Genomic DNA, 25,006 nt, shown 5'->3' on the forward strand with positions numbered 1-25,006 from the left:
TCCAATTTGCTTAATTTGCGTGTCAAGTTTGATTCATGTGGTTGTCAAATTCCATTCATTCACGTGTCAAATTCGATTAATTTGAGAGTAAAATTCGATTCATTCGCTTGTCAAATATGATTCATGAGCATAAAATTCTATTCATTCATGTGTCCAATTTGCTTAATTTGCGTGTCAAATTCCATTTATTCGCATGTCAAATTCGATTCATTTGATTGTAAAATTCCATTCATTCGCTTGTCAAATTCGATTCATTTGAGCATAAAATTCTATTCATTCATGTGTCCAATTTGCTTAATTGCGTGTCAAATTCCATTCATTCGCGTGTCAAATTCGATTCATTTGAGTGTAAAATTCCATTAATTTGCTTGTCAAATTCGATTCATTCGTGTGTCCAATTCGTTTAATTTGCATGTCAAGTTAGATTCATTCGGTTGTCAAATTCCATTAATCTGCGTGTCAAATTCGATTTATTTGAGAGTAAAATTCGATTTATTCGCTTGTAAAATTCGATTCATTTAAGCGTAAAATTCGATTTGTTCGTGTATCCAATTCGTTTCATTTGCATGTCAAGTTCAATTCATTCGGTTGTCAAATTCGATTCATTTGCGTTTCCAATTTACTAAATTTGCAAGTCACATTAGATTTATTCGAAAAATAGTTTTCTTGTCTTTATCATGGTTTAGTTGGTCTTCACTCCAATGCTATTATTTAGTGCCACATTTGCATATTTGATCAATATAATGCATCTTAAATAAATTAATATTAAGACTGCAATTTATAATATTTATATGTATTCAGTTGAAGACAAAATTATTAGAGCTTTTCAAAATATTTCCCAAGTGCTATTTAACAGAGCAAGGAAAAAATCCCTGTATTTCATATTATCTTTCTTTCATATTATATTATTTGACTATTTTTTTTATATAAGATTTGTTTTAACTGCTAAGGTCAATATTATGATCCTACTTAAGAGTTTTATTTTTTTGGCTACAGAATCAGTAAAGTGTCTTGAAGAAAATCTAGTCTAATATTATTTACTGTCATTATGGCAAACACAAAAGAAATCAATTATTAGAAATGAGTTATTAAAACTATTGCTTTAAAAAGAATTCATATTTTACAGTAGGGCTAATGTCCTCAGCATAAATATTCCAGTCGAAATATGTGTACAAATTCACAAATGCATGTACAAACGTGTAAAAATAAGTGTACAAACAAAGCGTCAGTTTTTCTGAGCATCAGCTGATGTGACGTCTCATGACAGCAGATTTAACACAGACAAAAGCCTTCTGAAGGGCAGGGACACTGTGAGAAATGTTAAAAATGTTGTGCCTTCATGCGTTTCCAGACTGTGCTTGTGAAACCAGAACACTGAACATGTATAAACAAACCAGTTTTCCCTCAGCTCGTCCTCTGACAGCAATCAGGCTTCGGTGGATCGGCTTTCCTCAGGATAAATCTGCAGGATCGACATGTAAAGTGTGAATACTGTGTGTTTTACCGCATGTTAGACAACAGTGTTAGTGGTTTCTGACAGACCTCTGATAGCAGAAGAGGAGGAGCATGATCAAAGCCACGCCCCCCAAGACTGACATCACTGATCCAGCAATGGAGGAGGCGGAGAGGGGCGGAGCTGCAGCTTCTGAATATTTAACAGATCACAGCTCATTAATGTGATTAATATGCAAAAGGAGCTGAAGCTTCTGAATATTTAACAGATTGCAAATAATTAATATTCATTAATGTGTGGGTGGAGCTACGATTCCAGAATATCTAACAAATTACAGCTCGTTAATGTATTTAATTTGCATTAATGTGTATGCAGAGCTGCAGCTTCTGAATATGTAACAATTTACAGCTCATTAGTGTAATTAATATGTGAATATGTAACAAATTACAGCTCATTAGTGTGATTAATATGTCACATCACAGTTCATTAGAGTGATTAATATGCAAATGGTGTTGAAGCTTCTGAATATTTAACAGATTACAACTTATTAATATTCATTAATGTGTGGGTGGAGCTATATGGTTTTGTAATAACTAACAAATTACAGCTCATTAATGTATTTAATATGCATTAATGTGTATGCAGTTGTAGCTTCTGAATATGTAACAAATTACAGCTCATAAGTGTGATTAATACGCGAATAGGTAACTTTACAGCTCATTAGTGTGATTAATACGCGAATAGGTAACTTTACAGCTCATTAGTGTGATTAATATGCGAATATGTAATTTTACAGCTCATTAGTGTGATTAATATGCAAATATGTAACTTAACATCATATTAGTGTGATTAACATGTGAAATCACAGTTCATTAGTGTGATTAATATGCAAACGAAGCTGCAAACTATGCATTATTGTGTGGGTGGAACTATAGTTTCTAAATATCAAACAAATTATAGCTCATTAATGTATTTAATATGCATTAATGTGTGGGCGAAGCTACAGTTTTTGAATATGTAACAAATTACAGCTCATTAGTGAAATTAATATGTGAATATGTAACTTCACAGCTCATTAGTGTGATTAATATGCAAGAATAACGGAAGCTTCTGAACATGTAACAGATTAAAGCTAATTAATATGCATTAATGTGGGGGGGGGGGGGGGGGGAGAAGCTACAGCCCCTGAATAACAAATTGCTGCTCATTAATACAATTAATATGCATTAATGTGTGATTAGAACTGCAGCTTTTAAACATGTACCAATTGCAACTTATTGATGTGATTAATATGCATTCATGTGTGGGTGGAGCTACAGCTTCTGAATATGTAACAAATTACAGCTCATTAGTGTGCATTAGTGTTAAGATGTTAATATGTAACAGATTTAAGCTAATTAATGTAATTACAACTCAATGTGATTATTATGTGGGCGGAGCTACGGTTTCTGATAATATACCCTCACAGCTCATTCGTGTGATTAATATGTTAATATGTAACTGTACAGCTCATTAGTGCGATTAATATGCAAGCAGAGCTGAAACTACTAAATATGTAACAGATTAAAGCTAATTAATATGCGTTAATGTGTGGGGGCGAAGCTACAGTTCCTGAATAAGTAATTATAGCTTATTAATAAAATTAATATTCCTTAATGTCTGAGTAGAGCAGCAGCTTTTGAATGTACAAATTACAAATTATTAATGTAATTAATATGCATTCTTGTGTGGGGGCGGAGCTACAGCTTCTGAATATGTAAGAAATTTCAGCTCATTAGTGTAATTAATATGGGAATATGTAACAGATTTCAGCTAATATTGTGATTACATCTCATTAATGTGATTATTATGTGGGCGGAGCTTCGGTTTAAGAAAATATATAACATCACAGCTCATAAATGTGATTAATACGTGATTAATTCACTGATAAAAGCTTATTAATGTGATTAATATGAGGGCGGAGCTACAGTTTCTGAATATCTAACAAATTACAGGTCATTAGTGTGATTAATATGTAAATATGTAACTGTATAGCTCATGAGTGTGATTAATATGCAAGCAGAGCTAAAACTTCTGAATATGTAACAGATTAAAGCTAATTAATATCCGTTAATGTGAGGGGGCGAAGCTACAGTTCCTGAATAACTACTTATAGCTCATTAATATAATTAATATTCAATAATGTGTTATGATTATTAACTGATAAAAGCTTATTAATGTGATTAATATGATGGGCGGAGCTACAGTTTCTGATTATCTAACAAATTACAGCTCATTAGTGCCATCAAAATGTAAATATGTAACAGATCAAAGCTCATTAATTTGATTAATATGCAAGTGGAGCGGCAACTTCTGAATATGTAACAAATTACAGCTCATTAATATGCGTGAATATGTGTGCGTCGCTACAGCTTCTGAATATGACCGATCACAGCTCATTAATGTGATTGTAAAGTCAAATCGCGAATTTGGACTTCATACGAATCAATGCATGGAGGAATTAGGCGGAACTAACGAAACTGAAAGTGTTTGGCGGAAGCAATTGGCTGACGGAGCTTGCCGAGGAGTTACGGAACTTGCCGAGGAGATACGGGAAGTGCCGAGTGAATGCGGAAAGAAAAAAAACTCACATGGCAAGTGCATGCATGCAGACGCGCTGTGAAAGCTGAAGAACGCGATCGCTGCATTAATAAACTTTCACGATTGCATGCAGAAAGTTTTCTTCTGGAGCAAGAAAAGTGTTTGAAACTAATGATGACTATAAAGCTGGATTAATAGCAGAGATTGAAGCTACAGAAGATGGTGCAGAGGTACAACTTTCAGCACAGCAAGAAGCTGACTTTAAGAAAGCTGTGGAAGAATGTAATGCAAAGTTTGACGAAGTAACTGAGATAGTACAAGATAATCTCTGGCAAAGATATGGACAAAGTGATGTGTTAACCACAATTTCAGCAGCTGAAAAAGCCTGCGATCGCACAGCCGCTATGCCTGTTGATGGCGCTGGATATGAAAGTTATGAAGTGCAACTGGAGCTCTCGATGAGACTGGTGAAAGAGGCAACTGTAACTTTGCTAAAATGGGAAAGATGGATTCCAGCACCTGAGAGAAAGGATCTTGAAAGTCATGTTCGCAAACTGAAAGAGTGTAGCAATGAGCTTGAATCAAGAAAAGCTGAATTCGCTTGGGCCCGAAGAGCTGCTGAAGATACGCAAGCATTAGACACGAGTATGACAAACAATCCAAACATAATGGTACCTGCAGGACAGATCATGCCAGTGGTAAAAATTAAACCAACAAGTCTACCTAAATTCACTGGTAATAAGAGAGATTACTATCGTTGGAAGAGAGACTGGGAAAATCTCCAGAAGCAAGGTGAGCCCACTGGGTCTGTTGAAGTGAAAAAGATTCAGTTAGTGGATAGCGTGGATGACAGAATCGCAAAAGAGCTCAGATTGTCTTCCTACAACACTGCTGATGACATATTCAGGGTATTAGACAACCGATACGGTAACAAAATTACAATTGCCATGGAAATTGTAGAGGAACTAGAGAAAATGCCAGCTTTGAGAGGAAACCAACCAAGAAGGGTAATAGAATTAATCCAAATGGTGGAAAAAGCCTTGGCTGATCTCACAGATCTTGGAAACGTTGGAGCAATGAAGAATCCTCTTGTGATAAAATCCATCGAAAGCAAGTTACCTGAACTCTTGAAAAGAGAATGGCTCGTATATATGACAGATCCTGCAAATAACATCACACCAGACAAACACTTTGATGAGCTGTTACAATTCCTTCAGAAACAGGAAGAAGTGCTTGAAAGGCTGGAACAACTTAGGATCTCAGAAAGAGTGGAAAAGCCAGAAAGAAAATTTGAAAAGAATTATGCTTTTACTAGAACGACAAAGAAAGACTCCACAGAAGCTGGTTGCATTGTGTGTGGGGCAGAGAAACATAGAGACAGGATTTTCTTCTGCAGAAAATTTAAAGACTTGAAGCTGACAGAGAAGAAATCTATCATCAGGAAACTAGGAGCATGCAAAAAGTGCTTGGGAGTTCATGAGGATGACAGCAGGTGCAGTGATAACTACCTTTGCAGATTTCAAAGATTGCAAAAAAGGAGACTTCTCAGACCACCATTACTTCCTCTGTCCAAAATGGGACCTCAAGAACCTGAATGAAGGGAAAACCATCAGTAAAGATAGTAGAAAAGGAAGTGGATTGACTGCAGAGCAGGAACATTTCCTGGCTGAACTTTCTCCAGAATTGGCTGAGAAATGCAAAAAAGCATTCACCAACAAAGTTAAGATGATAAACTGCTCAGGAAATGACCAGCAGGGATTGGTCAGTAAAAGTGGATTAAAGGAGCTTCCTGTTATCATGATGCTGATGGAAGTAACCACGAATGCAGGACAGAAGATTGGCGCTTTGATAGATCTGGCTTCTGATACAAACTATATCACCCATGAAGCTGCTGAAAGACTTAAGCTGAGAGGTGAAAAAATCACTCTAGTGGTTCATGGAGTTGGCAAGATGGCGATCAGAGTAAGCACAAATAGATACCTTCTCAGGATTAGAGTCAAAACTTCTGAGGGAACAGTGAAGGCTCATCAGTTGATCTGCTATGGTTTGGAAGAAATTGCCAAAGTTCATAGAATCGTAAGTCAAGAGAAACTTAGAGAATTCTTTCCAGAGGTGGAATTAGAAGAACTGAAAAGACCAGGAAAAATAGATCTCCTCATCAGTCACCGAGAGGGCAGACTCGCTCCACAAAGAGTGAAGATTGTTGGGGATCTTGTCCTGTGGGACAGCCCGCTGGGGAAAACAGTGGCTGGAGCACACCCTGATTTGTTTGAAGTGGTGGATATGGCTGCATACGAGTCCAAAACACATTTTGCTCGGTCCATGAGAACAGCTGCAGCCAGGTATGAAGAAATCATAGAAAAAGCAGAAGGACCAGCAATTACTGATATTGTCAAAGAAGGAAAGAGCCCAAGAAGTTCACTATCAAGCAACAGAGAGTTTATTGACTGGTGGAAATGGGATAGTATTGGCACAGCTTGTGAGCCAAAATGTGGAGGATGTCGCTGTGGAAACTGTCAGCCTGGAGGGAAGGAGATGACCCTAGCAGAAGAAAGAGAACTGGAGATTATAAGAGAGGGTCTCACATATGTTGAAATGGATACCCACAGCACAGCTCCACACTGGGATACAAAGTATCCATGGATTCAGGACCCAGCTACACTTCCTTACAACAGAAGTGGAGTAGAAGCTGCTTTCCTCAGAACAGAAAAGCAACTGAAAAAGGTACCAGAATGGCAGGACATTTATGCAGCTCAAGTCCATGACATGGTGAAAAGGGGTGCAGCAACAAAGCTTACTAAACAAGTAATTGAGGAATGGAAGGGACCTGTTTGGTATGTTAGTCACCTGGTAGCACCAAATCCGCATTCAACTACCACTCCAGTGCGACTTGTCTGGAACAGTAGTCAGAAATTCAAAGGGCTAAGCATGAATGATCTTCTGTTAAAAGGACCAGATGTACTCAACCCAATCAGAGCTGTCTTGCTAAGATTCAGGAAGGGAGTATTTGCTGCTCTTGGAGACATAAAAAAGATGTACAATTCAGTGTGGCTGGAAGAGCGTGAGGTTCATCTTCACAGATTTCTCTGGAGAGACACTCAAGACGAAGAAATAAGTGAGTACGCTATCACTAGAGTTAACATTGGAGATCGTCCTGCTGGATGCATTGCACAGTTAGCTATGCGTGAGACAGCTAGGCTGGCAAAGTTTGCTCATTTAAAAGAAGAGTGCAGAGTCCTTGAGGAGGACAGTTATGTGGATGACATCCTTACATCCCATAATAGCCAGGAGAGACTGAAAGAGATAACAAATGGGCTAGAGGAGATTCTAGCAGCTGGCGGATTTGCACTGAAACCATGGGTTCGGTCGGAGCAAAGTGGGAGGAATGAAGTGGTTGATCCAAGTCAAGTTCCAAAAGAATCAATCTCTCAATCTAAAACAATCATACTACCAAACCAGCTACGAGATGAAGACAACAAGGCTTTGGGCACAGGGTACTTGGTAGAGGAGGATAAGCTGTACATCATGGCTTCCATTAATTTCTCAGTAAGAAAGAAGAAAATGAGAACGGGTCAGAACCTCTTAAAAAGTGAGGTGAGACTGAGAACACCAAACCCTTTGACCAGAAGGCACCTGTTAAGCCAAGTTGCTGGCCTCTATGACCCAGTTGGTCTTGTCACTCCTGCCAAACAGAAGGGTGCAATACTTGTCAGGAAAGCTTTCCAAGAGACAGGAAAGGGGAGTCTAACCCGTGAGACATGGGACATGCCACTTTCTGAAAACCTCAGGGAAGAAGCTATCAGATTATTTGAGGAATATGTGCAGCTTAATCAGGTCAAGTTCCACAGAAGTCTTACACCTCCTGGCTGGAAAGGAAAACCCTGGGGAATCACTTTCTCAGATGGTAGTGATAAAACATATGGAGCTGTATTGTACCTAAGATGGAATACAGACCAGGGGATAGACGTCAGACTAGTTGAATCTAAAGCAAAACTAACACCACTAGACCAGAAAGGAGATGCTGTGAAGGCTGAAATCTGCGGTGCAGTTTTTGCTGCACGACTCAGGAAGTACTTTGAAAAGCATGGGCGGATGGAAGTGGAGCGCTGGTTTCACCTGGTAGACAGTCAAACGGTGCTGGGGGCCATTCAACGTGATAGCTATGGCTACCAAACTTTCTTTGCAAATAGAGTTGGAGAAATCCAAAAGTCTGGATCAGTAAGTGACTGGTGGTGGATACCAGGGGATTTCAATATCGCTGACATCATTACTAGAGGAGGCACTCCTGAAGATCTTGCTGAAGAGTCCGAATGGCAGGAGGGACCACAATTCCTCAGATATTCAGTAGAGGAGTGGCCAAAGAAATCAGCTGCTGAGGTTGCTGCTGATGCCAAGGAGAATGTTAACAGACTTCAACGGAAAACATTCTCAGCAGTTCTGACAAGATCTCAAACAAAGAGGGACCTGGCAGAAGCAGGTAAAGGAATTCCTGAAGTTTCAATCCTTGGTGATTCAATCAATGTTGTTTCTGACTCTGGTGAAGATGGAAAAAGACCAAACTTACCAAAAGGAACACCTCGTGACTTAATTATTAAGAAACTAGTGGATGAGGAAAAATACAGCAATTTAACCAAGCTAGTCAGAGTCATCGGCTGGGTTTGGCGTGCTGTAAAGAAGTATCTAGGATTCAGGGATCAGGACTCAAATGAGAGAAAAAGAAAAGAAGTGTTGCAAAACAAGATCAAACAAACCATGCTGACTGTGAAAGAGGAAGAGTATATTCTGAAAGAACTCTTTCTAGCTGCTCAACAGGGTGTGACTTTTCCCGACACTACACTTAGCAGACTGGCTGTGTATAGAGAAAATTCAGGACTCTTGGTTTGTGGTGGAAGAATACAGATCTTTAATGAAGAAAAGATTGCAGTCCCAATATTACCTTGTAGTGCATGGGTGTCCATGTTATTAGCCCGAGAAGCCCACAGTGCAAATCATGAGGAGGTAGCAGGGACACTTCTAAGAATGAGGAGAAAGGCGTGGGTGATTAAAGGTCGGAGACTAGCCAAGAAAGTTGTAGACAGCTGTGTGATCTGCAGGAAGGCAAGAGCAAAGAGATGTGAGCAAATCATGGCAGACCTTCCTCCTGAAAGGACAGAACCAGCAGCACCCTTTGAATACACAACTTTAGACCTGTTTGGACCATACATAGTAAAGGATGAAGTGAGGAAGCGAGTACATCTCAAAGTTTGGGGAATCGTTTACTGCTGTATGGCATCTAGAGCGATACACACTGACATTGTGAGTGACCAATCTGCTGAAGGGTTTATGCTAGCCTACCAAAGATTCACGGCTTTGAGGGGTCATCCAAGAAAATTATGGTCCGACCCCGGCTCAAATTTTATAGGAGTTAAACCTGCTCTCACAGAACTCTACAAGTTCCTGGACAAGTTAGAAACATCTGAGCTAGAGGCAGAAGCTACTAAACACGGAACTGAATGGGTTTGGAAGATCCATCCTGCAAGTTCTCCTCACAGGAACGGAGCAGCAGAGGCCGCTGTTCGCATAGTAAAGCGAGCCCTTCACAACTTGGGAGGTGATGGTGTTTTCACTTGGAGCGAATTTCAAACATTCCTTTATATGGCAGCTAACCTGGCTAATGAGAGGCCTATTGATGCAAGGACGCAGAGCAGAGAGGATTGTGTAGAATATGTCACTCCCAACTCTCTCCTGTTAGGAAGATCTGGACCAAAGGGAGACCCAGGTGACTTTGATTTTGTTGGCTATCCTTATAAAAGATTAAAAGTCATCCAAGGAGAAGTTAACAAATTCTGGAGGAAATGGAGTCAGTTAGCAGGGCCAAACTTGTTTGTAAGAAACAAATGGCACACCAAGGAAAGGAATGTTGCTGTTGGAGATGTCGTCTGGTTAGCAGACCAAAATGCACTGAGGAGTCAGTACAAGTTGGCCAGAGTCATCCAAGTCAATGCTGATGACAAAGGTATTGTCAGAGATGTGAATGTTAAAGTCTTCACAAGCTACCCAGTCTCAAACGTAAAGCCTGCTAAAGCCAAAGTCACAACCAAAAAGTTGACTGACAGAATCCCTGCAACTATCCTCCACAGAGACGTAAGACGTTTAGTTGTCTTAATACCTATAGAGGAACAGCACTAAACACGCACTAAATTCTGTGAACAACTTGGGTTCAAAGAACCAGTAGTTCAAGTGGGAGGTGTAAAGTCAAATCGCGAATTTGGACTTCATACGAATCAATGCATGGAGGAATTAGGCGGAACTAACGAAACTGAAAGTGTTTGGCGGAAGCAATTGGCTGACGGAGCTTGCCGAGGAGTTACGGAACTTGCCGAAGAGATACGGGAAGTGCCGAGTGAATGCGGAAAGAAAAAAAACTCACATGGCAAGTGCATGCATGCAGACGCGCTGTGAAAGCTGAAGAACGCGATCGCTGCATTAATAAACTTTCACGATTGCATGCAGAAAGTTTTAAGCTGCAGTGTGTAAGGAAGGGAAGGCACATCAGCACTTGGTCATCTCAGGGACACTGATGGTATGAGAATTGACTTTTTCTAATTACAAGGACTGCCACATGCATTGCCTTATTCATAATATATGTGCAATATAAAAGACAGCTGCTATTTTGTTGCACTGTAGTTCATTATTTTGTGCATTATAATACTTTGTGCACAATATTAAGTTAATCATGCTGTTCATTTATGTAAATAGTTTATGTAAAGTGAAATGCTTGCATTAATATTAAGAAGTATTATTTTAATATGCAAATTAATAATGCTGAGACAAAATTTGTGAAGGAACTGTCTTTATTTATATTACATTGTGTTTGTTTAAGTCAGTATTGCGAATAATGTATATTTTATATATTTTGTTCCTTTTCTAAGGTTATCAACCTATTGCTATCGCTGCTACTGGTATCGCTACTACTGTTCAAGCGCTACAATATTGTATTATTGGGCAAACTGAAAGTTAAAATACAAAAGCTGAAAAGCTTTGGAGTTGTTCCCTGTGTCCCCTGTTATTGGCTGAAGCTCTTTCGAGTTAGAAGCAGATACTGGTGTGTGTAACCCATAAGAACTCGACAGTGATTAACATGCGATGATTGAGGAAACAGCAGGTGATGGGTGTGGTAGAAGCTGCTCACCTGTACAGGTATATCCTCCAGGTGTGTTGAAGCACTGCAGGTGTGGAGGACAGACGGCCGAATCAGTGGAACATTCATCGATATCTGAAATAACATTTATGAAAACATTGGCGTAATAAACTGGGGGTGCATTTTTTAAACCCATTTTGACTGCAATTTAATTAAATAAAAACTAATTCGTATTTAGTCATTACTACTTACTGTTTAATGCTATGTATTATTCTACATGTGATGTTTCAAAATTAAATTAAACTAACCAATAACATAATTGTTATTATTTACTATCTTGAATTAATTTAGTATTAAAAATAATTTAATGATACAAATTTACCAGTTAATCTGATGCTATTTTACATTTAGTAACATAAATTAAATCATGTTAAATCGTATCACACCTTGGCAGGTGGGTGTTTGTGGGCTCCAGTGGTGTGTTTGTGGGTCACAGGTGACGTGTGTGGCTCCGATTAGCAGGAATCCAGCAGGACACTGATAAAACACAGCAGAGCCACAGAGGACAGAGAAACCCAGAGTCAACCGCGGCACCGCACCACATACTGGGTCTGAAAACAACACAGATAAACAGCACACCAGGACTAGATCAGAATCTTTAAGATCTCAAAACTCACGGCTTCTGGTAGTACCTAGAATAGCAAAGTCGAGTAAAGGAGGTCAAGCATTCTCATTTATGGCTCCTAAACTCTGGAATAGCCTTCCTGATAATCTCCGAGGCCAAGACACACTCTCTCAGTTCATAACTAGATTAAAGACCGATAATATTAGTAAAGCACACACTCTGTGCATGACTTAGCGGTATGATACATGAATGTGCCCCACTCATCTTGTTTATATACACTATGAACTGCAGCTACGCTAATTATTCTCTTTATTCTCTATTTCCCCCTGGGGATACTAAAGCCCCCAGAGATTATGCTGCGCCACTGATGCGATCCAAGACTTGTGAAGAGATGATCACAAGGCATCCATAATCCTGGACCAGGCCGTATCCTGAGCAGCTGCTGTGGTGGTCATGGGGGAGGGATGAGACTGTGAAGCTCCAGGGACAGACGAGTCTTCGCTGAGGTCCAGCATTCTCCGGCGCCTAGACTGCAGCTCTGCACAAAACATTTGGCAAGAGGAGAAATGGTCGTGCCTAACTTAGCCTGGTTTCTCTCGAGGTTTTTCATTCTTCACTTTTGACGATTGGTAAAGTTTTTTCCTTGCCGATGTCGCCACTGGCTTGCTTGGTTTGGGATCTGTAGAGCTGCGCATGGTTGGATTACTCTTCAGTGTTTGAGCTCTCTGCAGTGAATATTAAACCACACTGAACTGAACTAATCTAAACTGAACCTAAACTCTGAAAACTGAACTACACGGTTTCAATTCACTATAATCTTCTATGTGAAGCTGCTTTGACACATCTACATTGTAAAAGCGCTATACAAATAAAGATGAATTGAATCAGATAAAAACATTAAGAAAAAAAAAATCCAAATAAAATCAATTAACTGGAAATCAGATGGGTCAATCCAAAATATAATACAATTAAATTTTAAATGAATTTATATAAATCACTTGTATTTAAGTAATTTATTTTAAATAATTTTTTACATTTAATTTTATCAATTTAATTTTTTATCAAAATTAAATGATACAATTTCAAAGTTTTATAATTTATTTTAAATAACTATAAAAGGCTGACAGATTCATCCTTTTATTTCATTTACTTTATTCAAATATTATTTAAAAATTAAAAATAAAAATCAATAAACTGAATATCAGTAGTCCAAATCCTAATATTTTTTACTACTTATTTAAATATATATCCATACTTATTAAAATAAATATTATTGTATTTTTAAATTATTATTATTATTTTTAAATTAAACAATTAAATTAAATTACATTGTTTAAATACCTAAAATAGTGTGAGATTGATCAGTTTAATAATATAATATATAATAAAAATAAAATAAAATGGGTATCAGTAGTTAAAATTTGAATATATTTTATTACCTAATTTATATATATATCTATAATTTGTTTTAATGTAATTATTACTTTTTTATTATTTATTTTTTACAATTTACTTACATTTTTTGATTAATCAGTTTCATTTTATTTCCTTTAATATTTTTTCTTTAACTATTATATTTTAATATATATTCTTAATTTATTTTAACAAAAAATATATATTGTATTTATTTATTTTTTTAAATGCTATTTAATTAAAATACATTTGTAAATAACCATAATAGGTTGTCAGATCCATCAGTTAAATTTAATCAGTAATTTTGACTATTATTTAAAGTACTATTTTTGTACATCTAGTATGTATTGTGAGGTCAGTCAGTACCCGAGTCCGGCTCAGTCCAGGCCGAGAGGTTAAAAAGCTGGATGTTGGAGCAGGACAGCAGCTCTTCAGCACGCATTGTGTTTGTGAAAGGGTCGAGGGGAACCTGCTGGATGCGTGTGTTTTCACAGATGATCCGGGAAAGAGAAGTGGAGCGGAGAGCGTCTCTCTGACCCGAGCTGAACACTCCTTCATTCTGCCACCAGAAGCTGAAACAATCAACACTTCAGCATATCAGGACACATTAGGATATTGCTTGGCATGTAATCCAGTATTTAATTGGGGGTCAGAATGTGGGTCAGCATGTGGATCAGTGTGTGAGTCAATCAGTGGGTCAGCGTGTGAGTCAATGTGTAGGTCAGCGTGTGGGTCAGTATGTGGTCCACTCACCGGTCTCCGTCTCTCAGGCCTCTGAACTGTCTGGCTATAAGGCAGGCCAGCAGCGGCCCCACGCGGCCCCCAGGCAGAGCCGGCTCCGCAATGGCCCCGACCCACACGTCTATATTCTCAGCAACTCCATACAGATCCAGCAGCTTCCTGGCCAGAGCAGTGTTACCCAAAATCCCTGATAAAGCAGACTCGTTCACCGGCGCAGGCAGACCACAGAGCTCACGCCACACACTGTAACCTAATGCAGAAATAAATAGCTATAATACTTCATAAACAATTCCGGTCCTCAATTCTGATTTCGAGCGGTGTTCTGATTCGTGATGGGTCGTTCTTAAACAATTCGTTCATTTTGAATGAATCTTCAATATGACTCGGGAACTACGAGTCCTCTCAGGGAGTGATTCGTTCATCCGCGCATTTGTGCAGGTGACCGTTCATTTTTCAAGTCTTTTGAGTCGTTCTTCACGGAAGGGCAAGCCAATCATATGCGTTCAGAGCCGGAAAGACATTTGATCCGTTCATTTCTCAAGTCCTCTATCGCAGTGGTTCTCAAACTGTGGTACATGTACCACAAGTGGTACGTGGTCTACCTTCTAGCGGTGCGCAGAGTAATCCAATATGTCATATGTACATGCAATATATATTTAAAAATGATCAAAAATGGTTTGTTTATAAATATGATGACATACAGCCTACATTTATGAGGTCCAAGCTGCATTTCCGGGCTTTGATGAATAGGATACTATAGGTTAACACTTTACATTTAAGTACAGGACAGAGTTTTTTTTACCTTTTTAAGAACAGTAGCCTATAATTACTAAAGAAATTTTAAAAAGCACATTTTAATTTAAAGGTTGACAAATTATTATTATTATTTTTTTTTTTACATTTAAGCACGGTACAGTGATAATGTTTAAACAATTTATAAGGTTTAAAGTGGCTGATTATAATAAATATTATTAACAATAGTAATTAATCTGCCATGTTTTTAAACTGTGCAGAGCTGTAGCTGCCTAATTGGGTCTACTACGCTACTGTATTTCAATACTGGTCATATGGTGGTACTTGGAGAGACAATTTTTTCTGAGGTGGTACTTGATAAAAAAAAAGGTTTGAGAACCACTGCTCTATCGGATTGAAGTCATTCGTCTTTCCTTCTTACTTACTTGACTTGACACTACAGCAGAATTGGGTGTAGAAATTAGTAAATGGTTCCAAATTCTCTTTAGAAATGGGTGCATCATAATCATTAATTATAATATTATTATTACTATTAATATTATTATTATGAAGGCGAGGCAATGGCACAGTAGGTACAGCAAGAAGGTCGCTGGGTTGCTGGTTTGAACCTCGGCTCAGTTGGCGTTGCTGTGTGGAGTTTGCATGTTCTCCCTGCCTTCGCGTGGGTTTCCTCCGGGTGCTTCGGTTTCCCCACTGTGGTACAGGGGAATTGGGTAGGCTAAATTGTCCGTAGTGTATGAGCGTGTGTGTGGATGTGTGTGTGGATGTTTTCAAGAAATGGGTTGCGGCTGGAAGTTGGTGGTTCATTCTGCTGTGGCAACCCCAGATAAATAAAAGGACTAAGCCGACAAGAAAATGAAATTAAATTAATTATTTTTATATTATTATTAGTATTATAATTAGTAGTAGTAGTAGTATTATGTGCATTTCTGATCTTAAACTGTAGCTCCACTGTAGACAGCAACGAGAACCTCAGTCAGTAATACTTATGAAAAACTGAATTTTTGTTGCATCATGGATTATATTTGAGACTTTTCATGAAATCATCAAACAATGTGTACCTAAAAAGCATTTTTTTTAAATGAAAAAGGTCTGTCCTATTGTCACTAAGTTGTTGTTACTTTTTTTTCTAATGGATATGTGGTTTTATTTTTTGTTGTTTTACAAATAAATGAAACCATGCTTTTTTTTATTAAATAATTTTTTTAGGGGTTTTCTTTATTTGGAAAGGACAGTAGAGAGGGGAAGGGTCGGCAAAGGACCTCAAGCCGGGAATCGAACTCGGGTGCTATCTGTTGGCACACTTAACCACAAGGCTATTGGCGCTGACGGAACCATGCTTTTAAAATATATATATATTGTTTGTCTATTCACTGCCTTGCTATCAGAAAACAAACACTAAGCTAGGCTATATGATAAATTAATCAGATTCTACAATTACAAGTGATTTGTAATTTGTTAATTTTTACCCTATTTTTTTGTTTTATGTTTTTCTATGCAGACTTTATGTATTGGTCTAATATTTGTATAAAGAAAGATTGCATTTGCATTTACTCATTTAGCAAAAGCTTTTATCCTGCGACCAACAAGTAATGACAAAAGAAGCACTTCAAATCATCAGAAAGAAGAAACAGACTCAGCCTATCAAAGGTTCAGAGCTTGTGTTTTTGAATGCTAACAAACCTTAAGCCAAGTCCAACAAGTAAAGCCAGAGTGTTGATTTAAAGCGTATTTAATTCTAATTATTTAAAAAAGCCAGGCTTGTTGTGCACTGTTGTTTTAAAATTCTAAAGTCAATTTGTTAAGCTCATTAGGCTCTGTGGCTTTTGTATTTTTTCATTTGAATTATTTTTCACTTAAATTGCTGTTTCTTAAAAAACATCTATTGGGAAGAGTTGCCCTGTTTCATATAAAGCTTTTATGGCACAAGCGTGTTATTTAATTTAAAGCTTATTTGTTTTCATTTGTAAAAAGCCTAGCTTGATGTGCACTATTTTGATTTCCTTTTATTTGCATTTTTTATTGTGATTTAAAAGTAATCCGTTTTGTTATAAAGCTTTTCTGGAAAAAAATATAATAAAACAATAAACAACAATTAAACAGTGTTCATGTTTCTAATGTCTGCAGCATCGTATATTACAAAACGGTTCCCAAAGACAATTTGATTTATTAAATAACTCATCTCTTATGCTTTCTTTCACGCTGTGTGATAAAAGAACGAATGACTCGAAATAACTAAGTGATTCATTCATTCGCTCATGCGCACGTTGTGTAGTGCGGGAGAAGATTAGTTCATTCATGAGTCCTTCGTTCATCACGCGAAAGACTAAAGCCTAGCCAATCATATGCATTTAGAGCCGGAAAAAGATTTGATCCGTTCATTTCGAGTCCTCAGTTGAGTCGTTTATTCAACACGTGAAAGGCAGAAGCCAATCATATGCGTTTAGAGCCGGAAAAGGATTTTGATCTGTTCATCTTTTAAGTCCTCAATCTGAGTTGTTCATTATCTAAAAGACAGAAGCCAGTAGTATGCATTTTGAGATTTGATCCGTTTATTTGATCCGAGAGTCATGTCTCTTTACATTCTGTCACGTGATGAACGAACGACTCAAAAACCAGAAGACTCGAAAGGTGAACTAGTCATGGCTCTTTTCGGCTCAGACTGTGTACATTGGTTAAGATTATATGTGACTGTCAGTGTGACGTGAACGAACCACTGACATTTGAAGACATGAAGAGGTGAGCTGAGCAAAGAGACAACAATGCCTTCATCGACAAAAGAGCAGGTAAACATTGAATTATTATTTTCTCCTTCTTACAGTATTCTATTTATGACTTATTTGTCGTGTGATCAACCTTGGGCTAGTTGTAGATGTGTTTGGAAGCAATCAATGACTGTAAAAAATATGGACGACGCGACAGCCCTTTTTCCCATTGAACGCCTTGAGGGCAAAACGCCTGCTTGACGGGCACAAACTGTCGCAAAAGACTGCTGAAATTGGAGCCAGACATGCGCAGAAGGATTGTCTGATGGAGCCAGAGGAGGAGCTGCGAAAATGAGCAGAGTCGAGCTTCCAATCGAACGCTTTATGTAAAATCAACTACGCCCCCCGAACTTCTCAGCATGCGTTTGCTGTCATATCAACACAAATGGATGTAATAACGTTAACAAATATGAGGGTTTTATATATTCAATCGCGCCAGCTCCAGGCCGCAGCGCATAACTTACTCGCGGCGTCGCGGGCTGATTCCGGCTCGCATGCGGCAGCGCCGGCTCGCTTGGCCGCCGCATCTGGCTCGATTGACTCGGGCTGGAATTGGGTAGTGAGTCCAGGCATCCGGAGTAGGTCCAGCAGAGGTAACATTAGTCAGTCTGAGCTCTAAGAGATAAGTCTCCGGCAGGCGAGAATCTAGCCGGAACTGTGTTTTGCTATCTGGGTGGCTAGGCGTGTATCAGCAAACTAATAAAGCCCGAAAAAAGCCCTGAACTTAGCGAATAAACAGTGTTCCACCAGGATCATGTATGTCAGAAACTATAGTTTACTGCTGAACTCATTTTGTCATGGTAAAATAACACAGAAATCGAATAATAACATTTCAGTCTACTTCAGTCTCCTGCCGAAGCTCAGACGCCGCGCTTTGAGAAACTGTCAATCACAGCTGTCAATCACGATGACACGCCCAGCATTAAATTACTGCTAAAAACAAACTGTTTACAAAAATGAAGATCTGCACCTATTTCAGCACAATAACCAGCGCCTTAATCGACCAGAACTATCTTTCGGGACATTTTATTGCAAGTGTAATATTTTTTTTTATTTGGGCTCAAGTCTCCTTCATTAACACGGAGGAGGCGGGCTTTATGACTTTTACTGCAGCCAGCCCTCAGGGGGCAATCTAACGGCCGAAACCTTCACTCAAACGTGGGCTTGCGGCACACTTGGAAGCAATACGTAACATTTTAATAATATTTTGGCAAATTAAACTAAATAACTCGAAAAAAGATTCGTTCATCTCGACGAACGAGACTCAAAGATCCGAGTCAGTAAAATGATTCGAACTTCCCATCACTAAACTGTAAAATTAGTATTACAGTATTATATTACAAAATAATAAAATAATGATTATAAATAAGGACAGTTACAGTAAGCGAGTCAGGTTTGCTTATATATATATATATATATATATATATATATATATATATATATATATATATATATATATATATATATATATATACATACATATATATATATATATATATATATATATATATATATATATATATATATACAGTTAAAGTCAGAATTATTAGCGCCCTTTTGATTTTCTTTTATAAAATATTAAATATTATAAAATATATAAAATATAAAATATTTCCTAAATGATTTTTAACACAGCAAGGAAATTTTCACAGTATGTCTGATAATATTTTTTCTGCTGGAGTAAGTCTTATTTGTTTTATTTCAGCTAGAATAAATGCAGTTATTCATTTTTTTAAAAACATTTTTGGGACAAAATTATTAGCCCCTTTAAGCTAATTTTTTTCCGATAATCTACGGAACAAACCATCGTTATACAATAACTTGCCTAATTACCCTAACCTGCCTAGTTAACCTAATTACCCTAGTTAAACCTTTAAATGTCACTTTAAGCTGTATAGAAGTGTCTTGAAAAATATCAGTAAAATATTATTTACTGTCATCATGGCAAAGATAAAATAAATCAGTTATTAGAAATAATTTTTTAAAACTATTATGATTAGAAATGTGCTGAAACAATCTTCCCTCCATTAAACAGAGATTGGTGAAAAAAATAAACAGGGGCGCTAATAATTCAGGGAGGATAATAATTCTGACTTCAACTGTATATATAAACAAACAAACAAAAATAAATAAGAAACAAATAAGTAAACAAGTGAAATAAATAGATAAACAAATAAATAAATCAGTCAATCAATCAATAAACGAATCACCTTGCAGGCCGTGGTCTCGTCCTCTCTGCAGGTTTAGCGCAGCGAGGTCGAGCGGCAGGCCTCCCTGAGCCTGGAAAAGTCTTTCGGTCAGCTCCTCCACCATCATCTGATCCGCCGTCTGCAGTTTAGCCGGAGACACCAGTAAACCACGCAGCACTGGATCAATACCTCCTGCACAGGCAAACAGTCACATGCGTCAGAATCTCAGCTGCCTTCTGACATTACTACTAGAGGGTTTAACAATGTAGTCTCATTTGCATATTCAAACCACATCTTTAGAGAATTTGTAATGTAAAATAAGGTCTAAGCTCTCATTTTACGGCTAGTATTAAGATGAAAGCTAAGGAGGGACCTATTACATCCCTTTTTACAAGATGTAAAATAAGTCTCTGATGTCCCTGGAGTGTGTATGTGAAGTTTGAAGCCAAAAAAGCACACAAATAATGTTGTATAACTCTCTGAAACTGACCCTTTAAGATTCTAATTGTGGTGTTTTGGTGACTGTCGCTTTAAATGCAAATGAGATTGTGCTCTTTTCAGAAGAGGGCGGAGCTACAAATGCCTGTGTGTCAGCATAGTGGCAGATTCAAAAACAAGACTAACGTCCTATGCTAATGAGGGAGAGATGACCACTAGTGGGTGGGGCTTTCCCCCTCTGATGACACGTACAAAGGAGAATGTCAATCCGTGTTTCTGCAGACTGTTTTTATCAAGTATGATTATAAAAAATAGAATTAATACATTTTTTACCATTAGAGAATGGCTATAATCACTATAACCACACAACTGTGTTCAAATCCCTTATAAAAGTGACTTTTGCATAATAGGTGTCATTTAAAGGCTTGTATTATGATAAACACATCAGATTCAATATATGCAAGTTAATCTTCTCACCCTCTTTCACCACCCTCCAGGATGAAAATAAAGAGTGGTGCAATGGCAGAGCCGGGTGTGCAGGGCTCAACCGGTAATCAGGTCCGAGTCGGTTCACCACCGGATGCACGGTTACATGCGCGAATCTAAAAGCAGCGGTGGAGAAGATGTTGGAGATGCTCGGGTCAGCAGCGGGGTCGTAACCTTTATACGCCGGCATGAGAATCTGGTTTGCACTGCGGCCCAGGACGTGTGGCAGATAGTGATCCCACGTCAAGATCTGTCAAACAACATACAACAAGTCAGATGCAGAAACAGATCTTTTTTTTTTAATTAAATTAATTCAATAGGATTATATATATTATTATATTTTATAATAAAAAATAAATAAATTAAAAGTCACAATCAAAGCCAAATTTGGAGCTAATCTAACAAAACAACATAAAATCACAGCGCAAAAATGACTACATGCAAATTAATGTTAGGGAAAAAAAATATTAAATACAATTTTAATAACGAGGATTAATGAAAATAAACAATAAAATGAATTATTTTAGCTGAAATAATTTAGTTTTTTTTGCAATATTCTGTTTGATTCTAAATGTATTATCTTTGAATTACAACAAAAAAGGATTTTAAATTTATACAGCAGCTTAATAAAACTGTTTTGTTATAAATAAACCAAAATATGATCTATATTCACTAAGAAATGGACAATTTATTTAATTATTTAATTATTATTTAATTATTTATTTAATTAGTTTAATTTTATTTTATTTGAAGTATTACCTGGTGGACGGCTCCCAGTATTTTCCTGGCCTCCTGGTACAGTGTGTCCGGGCTCCAATGAGGGTTGATCCTGTGGAGCTCCTCAGCCAATCGGTTGTGTTCTCTCAGAAAGAGTGTGTGTAGAGCGATCATTCCCAAGTGCTCATTGGCTCGAGAGTCACCTAAGACACGCCCACAAAAACAGTTCATCATATAGTCAACTTACATACTAGACAAGTGGCTAGTAAATAAAAAAAAACTGCTGCTCTCACATTATGTTACTCAATGTTTATTCTCAAATAATTATAAATAAATAAATATACTGAAAAAATAAATTATGTATTCTTGTTTATGAATTTATTTTGTATCACCAGCATCTCTCCACAGCCCTTAATATAAGAGTTTAGGATAAAGATAATACATTAAATTGTTATTTTATAAATGGAAAAGGACAAAAATAAAATTAATTTTATTATTTAATAGCATTTCATTTTTATTATATATATAATTAATGTAATGTATTATTTACATAATTTATGTATTTCAATATTTTTTGTAAATAAATCATTTGTAACCATTAGATTTATTTAATTATTGCTAATAAAATAATATTTCATAATTACTTTGAAAAATAATAACAAATTAGCCAATTGGGTGAAAAATATTTTTTATGTTTAAATAATGTGTATAAGTGTATAAACTATACACCATTGTATTTTATTTTTAAATCTATTATATTTACATATTATAGTTGTGTGACTTTATACATCTCTTGCACCCCCATCCAAAAAAAAGTGTAATAAAATAAAATAAAATATAATATAATATAATATACAATAATAAAATAAAATAAAATAAAATATAATATAAAATACACCTATGTTCAATATATACATTATACAATACCACAACAATAAAATAAATAAAATAATTAATAAATAAAAGAAAAGAAAGCTTGTGCACATTTGATGAAAAAGAAAGTAGTCTGGGAAAAAAGAGTGAACAAAAAATATATTTACTGTTAATTATAAATAAAGAAATATTGTAGTTTAATTGTTTAAACTATTGATTTTATTTCATAAATATTATTGTTTGTATTTAATTAAAATAATGATAACTAATATGCTAATTAAATATAATTTTAATTGCAAATATAAAATTATTTTTAAAAAAAGTAATAAATTAATATTGTTGTCTTCAACCTGCTTGGAAGCAGAAGGACGCGTTCCCCATGGAGATGTTGTTTTTCTGCTGTGGTGCACTGGTGTGGTCTGAGTGCTGGCGTGGGCCGCAGGGGTCGAGCTGAGGCTGCGTGCGGTTCAGGAAAGGCATAAAGTCGAACCCTTCATCCGAATGAAACTGATTAACAGCCAGGAGGCCAAGAGGAGACGAGAGATTCCTCAAGCTGAGGGCCAGAGCATCTGAACTCCCGTAAACCATGCTGGAGTCCACGAAGGCAGTGATGGCGTTCAGCTGCTCCCGCTGGCCGAGAGGAGAACTGCAGCTCGGGGCAGAGCGGAAAAACGCCATGCAGGACTGAGTGTGTGAGCGAGGGTCCGACAGCGGGATCTGAACAGGAGGAGAAGAGGTTGACTAAAGCATTTAATTATTTAGATATGATATGATTTTGCTTTCCCGCAGTTTAATACAGTGCTGGAGTATGAGCGGATTCACTGACTTCAGGACAGGGAATTATTGGGAAAATAAGGATTGGGTGTGGGTTATCAGTCCTTTTGACAACACTATTGCACACACATACACACACATGCTCACGAAACACACAAACACATGCACACACACAAACAAAAACATGCACACACATAAAAACACACAGACACAGGCAAACACACATAACCCCTCCCCCCACACACACCTGTATGGGGAAGCAGGGTGTGTCAGTGCTCCCTAAAACTTTTTTTGCAGATGATCCCTAAAACTGCGTGCGCGAATATCAAACCTTAAGCCAAGTTTACTGAGCTAGGAGGTGATTGGTTTTCTAAAGTATTTCCCAGTTCAAGCTCGAGGGCTCGTGCAGCTTCACGAAGCCGCTGAGGAACAGACTTCGCCATGTTTATGCTGCCAAATGTCCCAAATAGTCCTCGCGGCAGCTGTGACGACATAACCTAAAACCCGCCTGGCAGCAACGGTGGCCGTCTGTGGGCGTGGCCAGGCCAGAATGCATTTTCAATTTCAAATCGGCTTTCATTCATCGCGATGTGTTAAATGAAAATGCATTATGTTTTTTTCATTTTCATTTTCATTCTGCAGCAAACATTGCACATATGTCTTGGAAAATGCTAACTGAAATACAGAAATACACTGCCTTTTACATATTGCATTATCGTTTTGCATATTACATTTCAAAATTAATTTTGCTACACACATCCCATGCTGTTATGCTGAAAATGTAATCCTGCGTTTCCTAGACGCGAGTGTAAATGCATTTAGGACAAATAACATTCAAATGATCATTTTGCTACAGTTTCTGCTTGTACTTTATTCACATCAAATTCAGTTTGTGTATAGCATTTTCAATTTAATTTTGCTACTTATAAAGCTTTAAAATGTGGATACAATTTACATATTAAAACAGTGTTTGAAATGAGAAATGCAAACAATGTAATTTAATTTACATTTTCATTCTGCACCAAACATTACTCATATGTCTTGGAAAATGCAAATTCAAATACAGAAATACATTGCCATTTAACATATTGCATTGCCATTTTGCATATTACATTTTGAATTGAATTATGCTACTCATATGCTTCCATACCTAATTAACTTAGTTCAGCCTTTAAATGTCACTTTAAGCTGTATAGAAGTGTCTTGAAGAATATCTAGTCTAATATTATTTACTGTCATCATGGCAAAGAGAAAATAAATCAGTTATTAGAGATGAGTTATTAAAACTATTATGTTTAGAAAAGTGTTGAAGAAATCTGCTCTCTGTTAAACAGAAATTGGGGGAAAAATAAACAGGGGGGCTAGTAATTCAGGGGGCTAATTATTCTGACTTTAAATGTATATACAGTGCTCAGCATAATTGAGTACACCCCATTTTGAAAATGAATATTTTATCCATTTCTCAGTAAATATAGGCAATGTATTCTGGTGCATTTAAACTAAACAGATTTATTAAACAGATAAATTTATTAAAATAATATTTTAGTCACCACACATATTTAGAAATTGAAAGATAATACAATTAAATTCAAGCAAAATATTGCAAAACAAAATTACAACCTAAACAATTTCAACTAAATTGTAATTTTTTTTGTTTCTCTGGAGTTTTCCTCTTTTTTTAAATTTGTAAATTATAAATTACATATAAATTTGGCTGTAATAGTTTTTGGAGCGTTATCGTAAGTTATTATGTTAGATAAGCTCGAGATTTGGCTTCAGTACTGACTAATCTAATATATATATGCACAAATCTAATATTGTAAAACTTCCTATTAAAACTATGAATTTAAAAGATTTGTGAGGGGTGTACTTATATATGCTGAGCACTGTATGTATGTATGTATGTATATATAAATGGTACTAATATAACAGAAATTGCACACAAAACAATTAATGTTGCAAATGTTTTTCATTAAATTATACATTTTCTTTTAATTGCAAAAATAAAAATAAATATTTTATATAAATAAAGTAATATTATTTATATATTATAAAAGCAATTAAAATTAATGTAAAATT

The 25,006-nt window shown here is 36.8% G+C and overlaps 1 protein-coding gene across 2 annotated transcripts in view; it reads right to left on the minus strand.

The window, feature by feature from the left end:
- The window catches only part of epx (eosinophil peroxidase), a 42,199-nt gene that overhangs the window by 8,015 nt on the left and 9,178 nt on the right, over positions 1-25,006 (minus strand). The window contains exons 1-11 of one of the 2 annotated variants that reach the window (XM_068217432.2): positions 23,175-23,402; positions 22,504-22,870; positions 21,323-21,483; positions 20,555-20,813; positions 19,661-19,831; positions 13,945-14,182; positions 13,558-13,763; positions 11,600-11,764; positions 11,205-11,288; positions 1,543-1,645; positions 1,395-1,462 (exon numbers count right to left, since the gene is read on the minus strand). In XM_068217432.2, the coding sequence (XP_068073533.2) occupies positions 1,405-1,462; positions 1,543-1,645; positions 11,205-11,288; positions 11,600-11,764; positions 13,558-13,763; positions 13,945-14,182; positions 19,661-19,831; positions 20,555-20,813; positions 21,323-21,483; positions 22,504-22,831 (1,773 nt within the window). In that variant the 5' untranslated portion in view covers positions 22,832-22,870; positions 23,175-23,402 and the 3' untranslated portion in view covers positions 1,395-1,404. Of the gene's footprint in view, positions 1-1,394; positions 1,463-1,542; positions 1,646-11,204; positions 11,289-11,599; positions 11,765-13,557; positions 13,764-13,944; positions 14,183-19,660; positions 19,832-20,554; positions 20,814-21,322; positions 21,484-22,503; positions 22,871-23,174; positions 23,403-25,006 lie in introns of those variants that run through there. The other variant, XM_073942523.1, reaches the window with a different exon arrangement.

This window comes from Danio rerio, chromosome 25 (assembly GCF_049306965.1).
Source record: "Danio rerio strain Tuebingen ecotype United States chromosome 25, GRCz12tu, whole genome shotgun sequence".
NCBI classification, from domain to species: domain Eukaryota; kingdom Metazoa; phylum Chordata; class Actinopteri; order Cypriniformes; family Danionidae; genus Danio; species Danio rerio.